The 12,303-nt window shown below is 32.7% G+C and overlaps 2 protein-coding genes across 3 annotated transcripts; both read right to left on the bottom strand.

Moving 5' to 3' along the window:
- Positions 1-6,092: 6,092 nt before the first annotated feature.
- Positions 6,093-8,158, bottom strand: LOC107948038 (putative cyclin-D7-1). Its single transcript, XM_041111372.1, has 6 exons — positions 7,607-8,158; positions 7,405-7,491; positions 7,168-7,266; positions 6,847-7,054; positions 6,618-6,751; positions 6,093-6,517 (listed from the first exon to the last, which is right to left on the bottom strand). The coding sequence occupies exons 1-6, from the start codon at positions 7,898-7,900 to the stop codon at positions 6,263-6,265; spliced, it is 1,077 nt and encodes a 358-aa protein (XP_040967306.1). The 5' UTR covers positions 7,901-8,158; the 3' UTR covers positions 6,093-6,262.
- A 1,424-nt stretch (positions 8,159-9,582) lies between these two features.
- Positions 9,583-11,943, bottom strand: LOC107948885 (glucose-induced degradation protein 4 homolog). 2 transcript variants are annotated; one of them, XM_016883543.2, is made up of 8 exons: positions 11,784-11,943; positions 11,607-11,662; positions 11,242-11,397; positions 10,644-10,717; positions 10,455-10,509; positions 10,325-10,387; positions 10,102-10,229; positions 9,583-9,879 (listed from the first exon to the last, which is right to left on the bottom strand). In XM_016883543.2, exons 1-8 carry the CDS (start codon positions 11,827-11,829, stop codon positions 9,801-9,803), a joined length of 657 nt encoding a protein of 218 aa, XP_016739032.1. In that variant the 5' UTR covers positions 11,830-11,943; the 3' UTR covers positions 9,583-9,800. The 2 variants fall into 2 exon arrangements, with proteins under 2 accessions (XP_016739032.1, XP_016739033.1); XM_016883544.2 differs by having other exon boundaries at positions 11,242-11,385; positions 11,784-11,942.
- Between the last annotated feature and the right edge of the window lie 360 nt (positions 11,944-12,303).

Raw genomic sequence — 12,303 nt, forward strand, 5'->3', positions numbered from 1 at the left:
TAGGATAGCAAAAAGAGCAAGAAACGGGCCAAAAACGAACAAGTTAGGTCTAATTCAGTGTTTCACACGGCCTAGGCACTTCTATATGGGTAATCCACATGCCCGTGTGTGACACACGGGTAGGCCACACACTCGTGTGGCATGGCCGTGTCGACATTAAACCAACTCAGAATTTCACACGGCCTGAGGACCTTCATACGGGTGTGGCACACAACCGTGTCCCTGTCGAGCCAAAGTCTAATTCTATTTGGAAAAGGCTAATTTTGGGCATTCCAAAGTCTATATAAACATCCTAGAAGAGGATCAAGGGGGAAACGTAGAGTAGAAGGTAGAAAATACTCAAGGACAACCATCAGAATCAGCTTGGAAGTAGGATCTACTTCAAGACTGAAGATCTCCATTCAATTTTCTTAGAAGTTCTTTGGGTTCATTATATTTTTTTGTTTTCCCAATCTTGAGATGTCTTCCATTATTATGAACTAAACTCCCTAAATACCTATGGGAGATGAAACCTAGGACGGATCTTATTACTATTTGAATTATATGATAAATACTTGTTCTTATTCTTAATTGTGAGTTCTAATTATTGCTTTGATATTTCAGGATATTAATTCAAGTTTTGATATGCTTATTCAGTGGAGCAAAAGTCATTGTAAGAGTAAATCCTTCATAATTAAGCGGAGTTGCATGCAATCTTAGAGATAGGACGACATAAATTTGCCGGATTAGAGTCAAATCTAATAAGGGAATCCATAGATCGAGTTAATCAACAATAAGGGTTTTAATTAGAAAGAGATTTTGATTAATCAACCTAGAGTCAGTTGTTCTTAGTCTCGAGAGAGATATTAATATAAATCAGGGATTTCTACGGATTAAGTCAAGTGAATAAATCGTCTAATTCAGAAGTGATAAGTGAAGTCTAGGTGGATTCTTCCTTGGGTATTGTCTTCTCCATCGATTTTCTAAAAGTATTTTCCAATTTTGTATCTCTGTCGTAATTTTAGTTAATTAGATAATTAGTCTTAATTTAAAACATCCTCTCAATTGTTTGGCTAGATAATAAAAAGATAGCAAATACTAGTACTTTTAGTCATTGTGGATACGATATTTTCGGTCTCACCATAACTATACTACTGTTCGATAGGTGTGCTTGCCTTAGTTGAATTTTTAGTTAGTTTCACGATCACTAGTGCTGGTCATGCTTGCCAGTATATAGAAATGAGTTATCTCATCAAACTCCTTCCAACATTTTCTAGCCTCAGCTTGAGTGGCTGGAGTGCACTTATTATCAAGAACTGTTTTAAGTTTCTCATATCTCAAGACAATAAATAGGTTTTTTTACCATTCCTTACAGTTATTTTTGTTCAATTTATTTTTAGTGAGTATGTTCAGTAAGCGAGTTGGTGCCATTTTCGAACTGAAAATAAAATATTAATATGTATATTAATCTTTGTATTAAGAAAATGTTTGAAAATGTTTTACAACATTACGATATGCATTAAGATGATGTATGTGTCTTGCATTAAACCTTGAAAACATTTGTAAGCAGTTGAAATGATAATTCCAACACTCATTGAATCAAGCCATCGTGGGGTGATCATGATCAACTAGTAAGAACATGAATTTCCATCCAATTAGCATAAGAACCTAATTTCTTAGGCACTCATATATACTAATAATCGTGTAGCATATGGCCATCTGTCTAACTTAAGTAGAGCTTCGTACGAAGTTACTTAACTAGAAGATCTTGAGTGTATAACCATTAACTCAACACCTATCATATCATGCACCACAAATGAGTCATTACAGGAAAATCTCACTAAGCAGCATGCTGTTATCTTTGAAAATAGAACTTCTTGTGATAATACCTATCACGAAGGTCGGTCCAATTATTATACGATCACAAGAGATTTCTACTTACTTTTAGGAAATCTCTTTAGTAAGATCCACATGACAATCATACAGTAGGGTAGTTAAACTTCCACGTCATCATAAGTCTTATTTAAGGACTTTCTTTCACTCAATATTTTAAAAAACGTACAAGGTTTTTTAATGTCTGATTTTAATCATGAATGATCATATATGCATGACAAGTACATGTGACATTTTCCCTAATTTATATGGCATGCTTATCTCATATATGCATAGACATACATTCGCAGTTATATAATTATCATCATACTTATCTCATAAAATTAAATGACTTTGACCAGTCAAAGTTTCTATGATTCCATCTTAGAAAAATAAAAATTGTAAAATTACAAAATTCACCACAAAGCATACTTAAGGTCTTCAATTCTGTTGTTGCCATCTTTTCACCACCATTTTCGTGTCGTCATCACCATCGCCGAACCACTATCGGCCATTGTCGGTGTGGCTGGATCAGGTTTGCGTTGTCACGATCAGCTTGGATGCGTCTTGGTTTTCAATTTTCACTATAATAATAATATAATAAAATAATATCATGCATTCATTCGCTTACATTCCCCTAAACATGCATATAATTAAGAGAATGTCACATCTTATCAAATATAATCATACATGAAGAAGAGAGAGAATTTTAATCTTACTTTACACTATAAACATAGCACAATCGTAGCTCTGATACCAAATTGTTGAAAAAATCTGGCTCGAAAATGGTTTTCTTGTAACAAAAATAAAAAATTGAAAATCGATCCGATTTGTGATATTTATAGCAATAAACCTTAGACCAAAATCGTACCTTTGTTTTCGGATAGATGAATCCTTGTCGTTCTTGGTTTTCAACTAAACAATCTTTTCTGTTATTTTCGTACCACGAATTGCTTTGAGTGTGGGCTCAAATGATTTGAATTAGACACAAAACTAGAAATAATTCTCTTTTCTTTAGGGCGAAAACATAATTTCTCTTCTCAAATAGAAACTGGTAGAACCGTTATTCTGAAAAATATATTTAATTTTTAGAGAATAAAAGTCTCTCTATTTTCAGGCAAAATAACGATATTTGAAAGTTATGTGTATATCCCTACTGGTGTCATCTATTTAAAAGGAGAGAAGGTATAACCCTTGTTGAAGTGTAGAGGTTTATTTCAACTAGAAAAATGAAATCTTAGTTCAACTAGGGTTTGTCGTCCCCCTTTGTTGCATAAAGGGCTTTTCGGCCTCTTCCATATCGGGTCCAATTACAAGTACTTCATGGCTTTTAACTTAATACTTTATAATTTTTTTTTATTTCCCAAAAATAAACTAATATATTCCAGTTAAATAATTTTCTCAACCAAATTCTAATTTCGTTAAAATCAGGACGATTTTAACGTAAAATAATTTATAAGAAAATATATTTAATATTTTTGCATATAACAGTTCACTATGACCAAATGGTTTATTTTCATTTTCGATCTTCATTTAATTCAAAAAACATAAATTCATTTTTCAAATTATTTTTATTTTTCATTCTTTATTTCCATTTTCATTTAGGAAAAAACCACATTTATTTCTAAATGTTTCCTATTTCTCAATTTCACAATTTATGTTCATTTGGTTCAACATGCAATTCATTTCTAGTTTCAATGAAACTAGTGGAGGGGTCAATTGGACATATGCAATTGAGGCTCAAATGATTTATAATTAAGTTCCAACTTTTCACCTATTAATTATATACTCATTTAGTAATGAATTCATTCTACTATAGTATCGTGACTAAACTCTCCCCAATGACATACTATAATGAAAACAACTCGATTAGTGTTCGTCCAATGACCTTGTCATAAGTGTGTTACCCTCATAGGATATCCTTAATCTCTTTGGGATAATATTTGTTTTCCCAATATGATTCTAATTTATCTCATAATAATCATTATATCTTCCTTTGTGAAAATTCAATTGCTATCAAATAGTAATCAAGTCATTCATCACAAATATGAACGACCCATGGCGACGTTTACTTTTCATCAACCATGTAATGTCAACGAGAGGATATCATTTACTCATGTCTCGTGCTATGAATTCCACTGTTGTGAATGACACTACATATTGCAAAAGTCGTATACCCAACATACTAGCTTTTGGTTCCTTATCTATTCGAACTCAGGCTTTTACTTACATTAAAGCGTACGAGTCACACATACATAGTTTGTCATCCATTTAGGATTTAGGTATGCCACACTATGAACATCACAAGTGAATAAATCCATAAACGAATTCAGAATCTATTCTTCTTAGGTCCTGTCTGATATACTGTCAGTCCAGTCAGTCATATTTATGTCCCTATCTTCTAGGAGTCATCCGCTCTGATGCCTAAGACAAATCATCTCTATAATTGGACTTGATAGATGGCATATTAATTTTTCAATTTGTTTGCTCATTTCTGGTCACTAAGGACATATTTAGGTTCGTCTACTAATATAAATTATCTTTCCGTATTACGATCTGACCATATTATATCGCTTAGTATTAGTTTAAACATTAGTCAACCAATGAACAACATTTGCTTCTATTTTACTTTGCATGAAAAAACCATATAAGGACAATTATACAAAGTATATTAATGTAATCAATGAATTTGTTTTATTAATCAATTTGTTTGAAAAAAATTACAAGTTTACAAACAAATATACTAAACTCAGGGCACCAAATCCAACAATGAGTTGCATTCATAGTTGCCCTTGAACACCTTCAGAGTCACAAGGTTTAGTCTCACTATCCAAGGATGCTTCAACATTAGTATCCATTATGATGACAACTTGTACCACAGAAGAATAGTCAATCTTATACAAAAATATCTGGCTCCGATACCATATCAGAAAAGCTACCAGACTTGGAGAAAAGAAACTAAACAAGAAGAGAAAATAGAAATAGAATAGGGTTTATTTCTTTTATTGATAGTGACTCTAATATCTCAAAATGAGACAAGCCATGTATTTATACACCAAGGTTAATAATTGCAAATATAATCAGTACTAACAACAACCCATACTAACTTTCTCAGCAACTAACTAATAGGAACACAACAGTCATTTTAACTAACTAATAGAAATATAGTTAACTAAGCTAAGATAACTCTACTAAGCTACAAGCTAGAGTACATTACTCTAATATATATATTGCAAAGATCTATATGACATCAACAGTTCAACTAAGTACTTGGGATGTCTTAGGCATATGAACAAATCTTAATATACCTCATCCAGATTTATCATGTAGCCCTTCTAAGAGTCATTAGCTTCCTGAATTAGGTAGTTCTTCATTACTTTCGATCCCGACCCAGTTGATAAAAGCAAAGAGGAACTCTTTGAAGTTGACCTTTCCATTTTTATCCTAATCAATGATGAAGTTCATGAGCTTCATTGGAGCTAGAGAAATGATTATCAATTCAAAGAATATAAACCCAAGGATATTATTGCTCTGGCAAAGTCACCAGCTCTTTCAACATCGTTGCCATCGCCACCTCTTGCTGGTGCCTATCACAAAATATGGCGAAGTTAATCAAGTTGTTGGCCGAAAATAGAATGTGAATGTTACTTTAAATAAAATATAATGTAATTTATATATATATTTGAAAATATGTTTAGTTAAGTAGTGTTGAGGATTAATTTTTTAAAATTATGACTAAACTGACATAATATGTAAAAATTAATAGCTAAATTTATTATTATACTAATATTTGGACAGCGATTTTCACCTTTTCATCACATACTTAGTAACACTTAACGGAAATTGACTAAAAAAACAAAAATCAATAACGATTTTTGCCACACAGCTATAATCAATAAAGGTTAACTTTAATATTATTAATTAATTTCAAGTTTCCAACACCTAATAGAGAGATCATGGAAAATTGCATGTACTGTATAAATTATGATCACGCGTTCATAAAGAAACAATTTATACCTAAGCTTTGTAGGTTGAAAATATATGCAGCTTGAGACGATTTTAAAAATAATAAAATAAAAAGTAAAGAAGGTAAGAGGATTGTAAACATTGTTAATAGAGATTTAAATTTGTTGAGAGACAAAAGATAAATCAATTTGATTAAATTTGGACGTATTTTGAAACGTATTTTTAGTATTAATCAATAGATTATTGCGTGGTTGAATTAACGATGTAGATGAAATAGTAGTAGATTATAAATATACTTGCAGTCACAACAATCAATCACTATTAAATTGAGAGTTGTAACAAAGATTAAATGGATTATCGGAAGGAAAATGATAAAATGAATACAAATATTATTATTCTACGGGTCTTCGTCTTGGACAGTCAAACTAAAAACCATTTCCAGGATCTATTCTTCTTCTTTCTTCCTTTTTCTATTCCCACTTGATTCACGATCAAGTTTAAAAACATTTGAACCTGCCAATGGCATCTTGAAGACTGAGAGATCGACTTGGCAATCATTGATCATGTCAATCCTGTCCGTCAACAAAACGGTCACAGGACTTGGAGGGTAGTAATGGGAGCACTGCTCTGAAACTTTCATGTTGTAGAATGGATGAACCAGCCATGCTTTCATTATCCTACGGCATTCCATAATATCATCCTGCCCCACTTGGGATATTTTAGTTATAATATTAATGGAACAGTAGTAAACTAATATATATATATCAAGATAAGGAAACCTGGCCTTTTAATATTTTTACCTCGTGATCTTGGTTTATTAGCTTCAAAATTTTGGTGAGATGGGCATTATATGATGATGGAACTAACTCTTCTAGACTGCACCATAAAGCAGATACTGCAACAACGCTAGGTGGATATGGCACCAACTCGAAATCTGCACCATGACAATTACACAAGTTACAACAACCAAGGTTCATTCGATTTACTTTGATTTCAATCTCTTCTTGAAAATATATATATGCGTATTACCCAATATAGCTTTGACAAGTGTCCTATTAACTTGGTTGATTAACTCCTTGTGAAGGTTATAATTGATATCACAGATATAATTTGATGTAATCAGCTCTATATAGGAATAGGATGTTGTAGAACCAAGACGCCATTTTAAAGCCTGTAACACCATCAGTTCCATCTGCTGGATTGTGCTCGGTTGAAAACAATGCTCCAAGTCTTCCATCTTCAATCAAAACATTAACTTCCAACTGGTTAGTATCAAATTTTTTGAGAAACATTGATACATATATGATTCAGTAGTTTTTATCGTCATCAGACAAAATTAATTGCATTCACCTGAAGTTCATCCAAGGAAGGGAGGGAAGTCTCGTTGAACTTGGCGGCAATGGATAAACATGCAACGGATAGCAACTCCATCATCCAATGCTTCCATCCCTGAATTATGCATGTTACGAATAAAAAAGTAGATGATTTAATTCTTAAAACTCCAAATTGTAGTTGAGACTTGAAAGATAAAATGGCAAGCTATCAGAAGAAGGAAAAAGAAAAATCCACAATTTAAATGTTCCTTACATGGCACTGACTCATTGATAGGAAACGATCTAGGTAATTTACCGCATTGAAAACGGTTCCAATAGACAGATTTAACCGAGTACAAGTCTGAAAGAAAAACATCAAATGAGAGAAAACAGACCGAAATTTATTATAAAACCATTTCGTATTAGCGGCCATCTAAGAGAAAATGTAAGGACATTGATGAGGAAAGAAATTGAACCTTAATAAGCCACTGAACCGCTCTAAACCTAGCAAACACCAAATTTTTAGATTGGAGATAATCTAGATATCCAGCTTCAGGCATGTAACTAAGCTCTTTCTTCAGGCATATTACAAGAGCCTGCTCCGAGTCTTCCTTTGTCGTATAAAATAAATCTGCATAGCCATAGCCCTTCCAAATGTAATGTTCACTTTCATGGCTGAGGTCTGGAGTTCCAGGACTCGAAAGCCAAACCTCATCACAAAGCAAATTCTCCATTGCAATTCTGCTTTCTGATTTCGAGAAAGAACTCATATAGAAAGGTACGTAGAAGTTTAAAAATTTTCAATGATAATGTCACATAGGAGATGGTCTGACATGATAGTCACCTTGTACTGTACGTTCAACTTTGGTACAACGAAAGAGAAAGCAACAGAAACAACATAGCCTGAGAGGGTTAAGTAATGGGTTTAGCCGTATAGAGCAGTTATAATTATCAAGTTTTTTTTCCCAAGGGGTAGTGGGGTAGTTGGATGGGGAAATGGGGGAGTGATAGAAGACATAAAAGGGGGGAGACCTCCCTCATGAAGTGGGGTAAATGCGGTTGCGATATTTGGTTTTTTGACTGTGCAGTAACCAATTGCGTGAACGCACGAGGATGGTTGAGCTGGTTTCATAAATGTGCAGCCCCTCAACGTTGGAAAAGAAACCCTTGATTTTTATTTGGGTAAACTAGCCAGGAATTCACTTAGCTTTCATAAGTTTTCTTTGGTATTGAAAAATAAAAATTTTATTTTAAGCATTGTTGTTAAAAATTATATTTATTTTAGGTATTTTCATTAAAAATAATTTTGATTTTAATTATATGTTGTTGATTTTTATTTTTACATGGAATTGAGTTATTTAGATGCATTAACTTAAATTCTAAGTAAAAACTCAAGTTTTCCCCTTTAAAAATCGAGGTAATTAACCGAAATTCAAATTTTTTCCTTATGACTCAAAAACTAAATTTAGAATGAAAATGAAAATAGAATAATTTTCCCTATAAATATCTTGTAAAACCCCAAAAGTTTCCCTTTTATTAAAAAAATTAAAATTAATTCTAAAAAATAAAGTGAATTAAATTAGGAAAATGGTTTTTCCTTAAAATACCCAATTTTTCCTATAAAAATCTAAGCAATTACTATAAATTTCAAGTTTTCCCCTTAATTTAAAAAAAAAGAAAAGAATAAAGGAAATTAAAAATATAAAATTAATTTTCCATTTAAAATTAGGTTTTTCATTGTAAAAACCCATGTTTTTTTCTTATAAATCCTAGGTATTTTGTCTTATACTAAAAAACTAAAATTAATTATAAAAGAAAAATAAAATAAGTAGTTAAAACAAAAACTTATTAAAACTGAATAACTAAAATGAATGTATAATAATATTAAATTAACGGTGAGTGACCAAAATAGAAACGGTTTTTAATGAAAGTGTCTTAAATGAAAATGATTTTTAACAAAAATGCCTAAAATGAAAACTTGTGAAAGTTGAGTGACCAACTATCAAATTTACCTTTTTTATTATAATCAGAGTAGTTTGAGGTTGTAAGGAGAGGTGTAGGTGGGGCTCGCTTCACGTTGGGTTCGTCAGTTGTGCGTGGGGCCACGTTTTCAACTCAATGGATCATAAGGCCGCAGTAACTGCTCATTGTGCAGCCGACTAATCAGGGCAGAAACTGACTATTTTTATGCCATGGAACAGCAAAAATATCTGCCCATGCGTACTGAAAATTTATATACCCTTTTATCCATCCTGATTTATTCCCCTCTTTTATTCTTTTTCTCTTACTGGGCTAACAAAATTTCGGAGGACTATTAGGTTAGTGCTCTTTAAAGTTATTTGACTATAAGCTATGGTTTTGATAATAAAAGTCAGATGAGATTAACAAAGTTTGATTACACACCCTATTGTTTACCAGCAACTTCCAAGCATTCAACGATATAGAACTCATGAAAGAGAACACATACAGCTCAATTCGATAATAGTTAATGAACATCCGGAAAATTACATTCAGCTGAAAAAGATAATGAAAAGATATCAATTCTTACATTCTAGATGATCACTACATTAAGGTCTCTCTCTTGTTCCAACATCACAAGGATGGCATATGGAACTGTTTGAGAAATCAGATTTCCCAGATAATATTGGAATCAACATCCTACATTCTTATTTACTGCAGTTCATATGATGAAAAACTGTATCCTGATCTTCCTTCATTTGTGGATTTCAGCTCAAGCTTCTGAAATGGACTGCAAATTCATAGAGGAGAATTTGGCCAAACAATTGAGCACAAAAGAGAAAGGGGAGATGGCAAGAGCATTGAACATTGGGTTACGAAGCAAAGAGGTATGGTATAATCTAGTTTATTCAGTATTCTGGTCTTCCACCAGAAGAGATCAAGCATTTTTCAAGTATTTGCTCAAATTGGATCATTAACAGAAATATGGAATACCATGAAGAAATACAGATACCTGCTATTAGGATCGTAATAGAAGCCGCTGATAGAACCATCGCTGCAAGAGAAGCAAACATAGTAAAATCCGGCTATGGTTAGCCCACAGTCTGTCCCAACATTTACGAAGTATTGCTCTTTCCATCTCTGAACCAGGAAAATAAAAGCAACAGAAGAGTTACAAATCATCAGTCAATTTAAGTAATTCTTCAAATTAGTGAAAATAAATGAGACTGAATTACCATAAATATGTATGGGTAATTACTCAGGTCCAAAGATTTCCCACCATCAACCTCTACTTGACTCTGAAAAGAAAAAGGCCAGCTAAGTGAGCACAGTTCTGCATATAGGTTACAAGCTCTAACTCCTTACCAGTAGTGGTGAAAAAGATGGAAACTTTGTCCAATGCCTTTTATCATCCTCAGGCCTGTTAAAAAGGAGGAAATGAATTACGTCAATCTTCCAACTTTCCATGGAAAGAATTGCTTATCATCAATTTTATGGAAAACAGCTCCATTGTTGAAAAGAAAGAAAAAAAGAGAACGACAGAAAGAAACATACGATGCTTCCCACTTGCCAGTATAGAAAGTATAATTCTTTGTATCTACAATCTCCCCTTCCCAAAAGGTTACCACCTGAGAAACATTAAAAAGAAAAACAGCAAGGACACAAGAGGTAAGATCAAAAGTCCCGCAGTTCAACTAGATTTCCCATGTTGGTTGAAGTCAACAAGAACGCATTTAGGAAACAATTGCAGAAGTGATAACAACCGCTTACAATCTGAAAAGAAAAATGCATAATATCTCTTTATTACCATCTATCAATTTTGATTTTTTTTTTGTATTAAATAAGTAAAATCCTATGCGTTAGTGTCTCTTATGTATATCATAAAGATAACTATCTAATACAAGAGGTTAAGAAGGGGATAGTTTTGGCAGGTAAAATCCACGAAGAAATGGAAATGAAGATGTTGGAAGGAATATAATCAACCAAATTATAAGACAGTGTCCATGTCAAAGTTAAAATCTTTCTGCTTTGGATGGTAGAAGATTCATCAAACATTGTAAAATCAAATGACCATTACACTAAGAAACTTAAAGAGGAAGCCTCCCAGCAAACATTTCAAAACCTATCCAGATGGTTAAAGCATTCAACTTACTGGTGTATCGGCCATAGGAACATTTAGAGCTTCCATAGTCCCACAAAGATACCCATGTTCGAGATCACATCCTTGTATTCGAACATTAACTCGCCAAGCTTCCTCTTTTTGTAAACTAGAGACATTTTGTGTGCCAGAAAATGTCTGCAAATAAAACTGTGTTATTATACAATCAACTAAAGGATAACATATAGAAAGTTTCACCCAATTGCAGTAAACTAACCCAAATCAACTAAAAAAACCTATTCAGAAACTAAAATCAAACACCTATAACAACGAATTATCAAAGGATACATAAGGTTGTTAAGGAATACAATTAAAAGTTAAAAATCCCAAGAAATAAGAAAGGGGGAAATTTCATTGACCTGTCCAACACTCAAAAGTGTACAAGCTGGAGGTGAAGTATCTCCGGAATTTGTACCTTCATAATTGAACAAATATATCGAACAGAAAAGCAAAAAGATAGAAACCTTAACTGCCGAAACCAGATTAAACTATATATATAACCCTTAAAAAGGGGACTTAGAGAAAAAAGGAAAAACCTGAAACTTGAGAAGGTGTAGAGCTCTCCGTGACTCTCACTGGCATTGTTTAGGATTTTCGTCGAGTTAATAATATTCGGGAATTAAATCGATCATCGGCAGCTAGAAGGAGAAGCTAAAGTTTATAAAGATCCGAGTAGAAAACGGGTTTATCCGTTTATAAAAATCCGGCACGCGCATTATATTTTTGCTCCAACTTTATTTAGTTCTTTAATTCAAATCTTGAATTTTGCTTTGCTTAATTTTTTTATTTTTATTTTTAACGCTTAATTCTTTTTTTATTTTTAACAATATACATATAGATTTTGATCATATTTATTTTTTATGACACAATACCTAAAACTAAAACACAAAATAGGAGGATAATGCACTTCAGCACACTCAAATTCATGTTTTCCTACATTAACAACAATATCTATATCAATCGAACTTATACTCAATCGACACTTTGCTTAATATTTTCATTGGCATAAATGAACAACAAAAAATATTTTCATTGGCACAAAGGATAGGAAACCAA

The sequence above is a fragment of the Gossypium hirsutum genome, chromosome A04 (genome assembly GCF_007990345.1).
Source record: "Gossypium hirsutum isolate 1008001.06 chromosome A04, Gossypium_hirsutum_v2.1, whole genome shotgun sequence".
NCBI lineage: Eukaryota > Viridiplantae > Streptophyta > Magnoliopsida > Malvales > Malvaceae > Gossypium > Gossypium hirsutum.

What these genes read in the sequence shown, in the direction of transcription:
- LOC107948038 (XM_041111372.1), bottom strand. Translation starts at nt 7,900, where the DNA reads ATGAGTTCTTTCTCGAAATCAGAAAGCAGAATTGCAATGGAGAATTTG. An exon ending in CGGTTCAGTGGCTTATTAAG is followed by an intron (nt 7,492 to 7,606) that starts GTTCAATTTCTT and finishes TTTTTCTTTCAG; the next exon opens with ACTTGTACTCGGTTAAATCT. An exon ending in ACTTGTCAAAGCTATATTGG is followed by an intron (nt 6,752 to 6,846) that starts GTAATACGCATA and finishes GTCATGGTGCAG; the next exon opens with ATTTCGAGTTGGTGCCATAT.
- LOC107948885 (XM_016883543.2), bottom strand. Translation starts at nt 11,829, where the DNA reads ATGCCAGTGAGAGTCACGGAGAGCTCTACACCTTCTCAAGTTTCAG. An exon ending in CACTTTTGAGTGTTGGACAG is followed by an intron (nt 11,398 to 11,606) that starts GTCAATGAAATT and finishes ATAATAACACAG; the next exon opens with TTTTATTTGCAGACATTTTC. An exon ending in ATTACCCATACATATTTATG is followed by an intron (nt 10,230 to 10,324) that starts GTAATTCAGTCT and finishes TTCCTGGTTCAG; the next exon opens with AGATGGAAAGAGCAATACTT.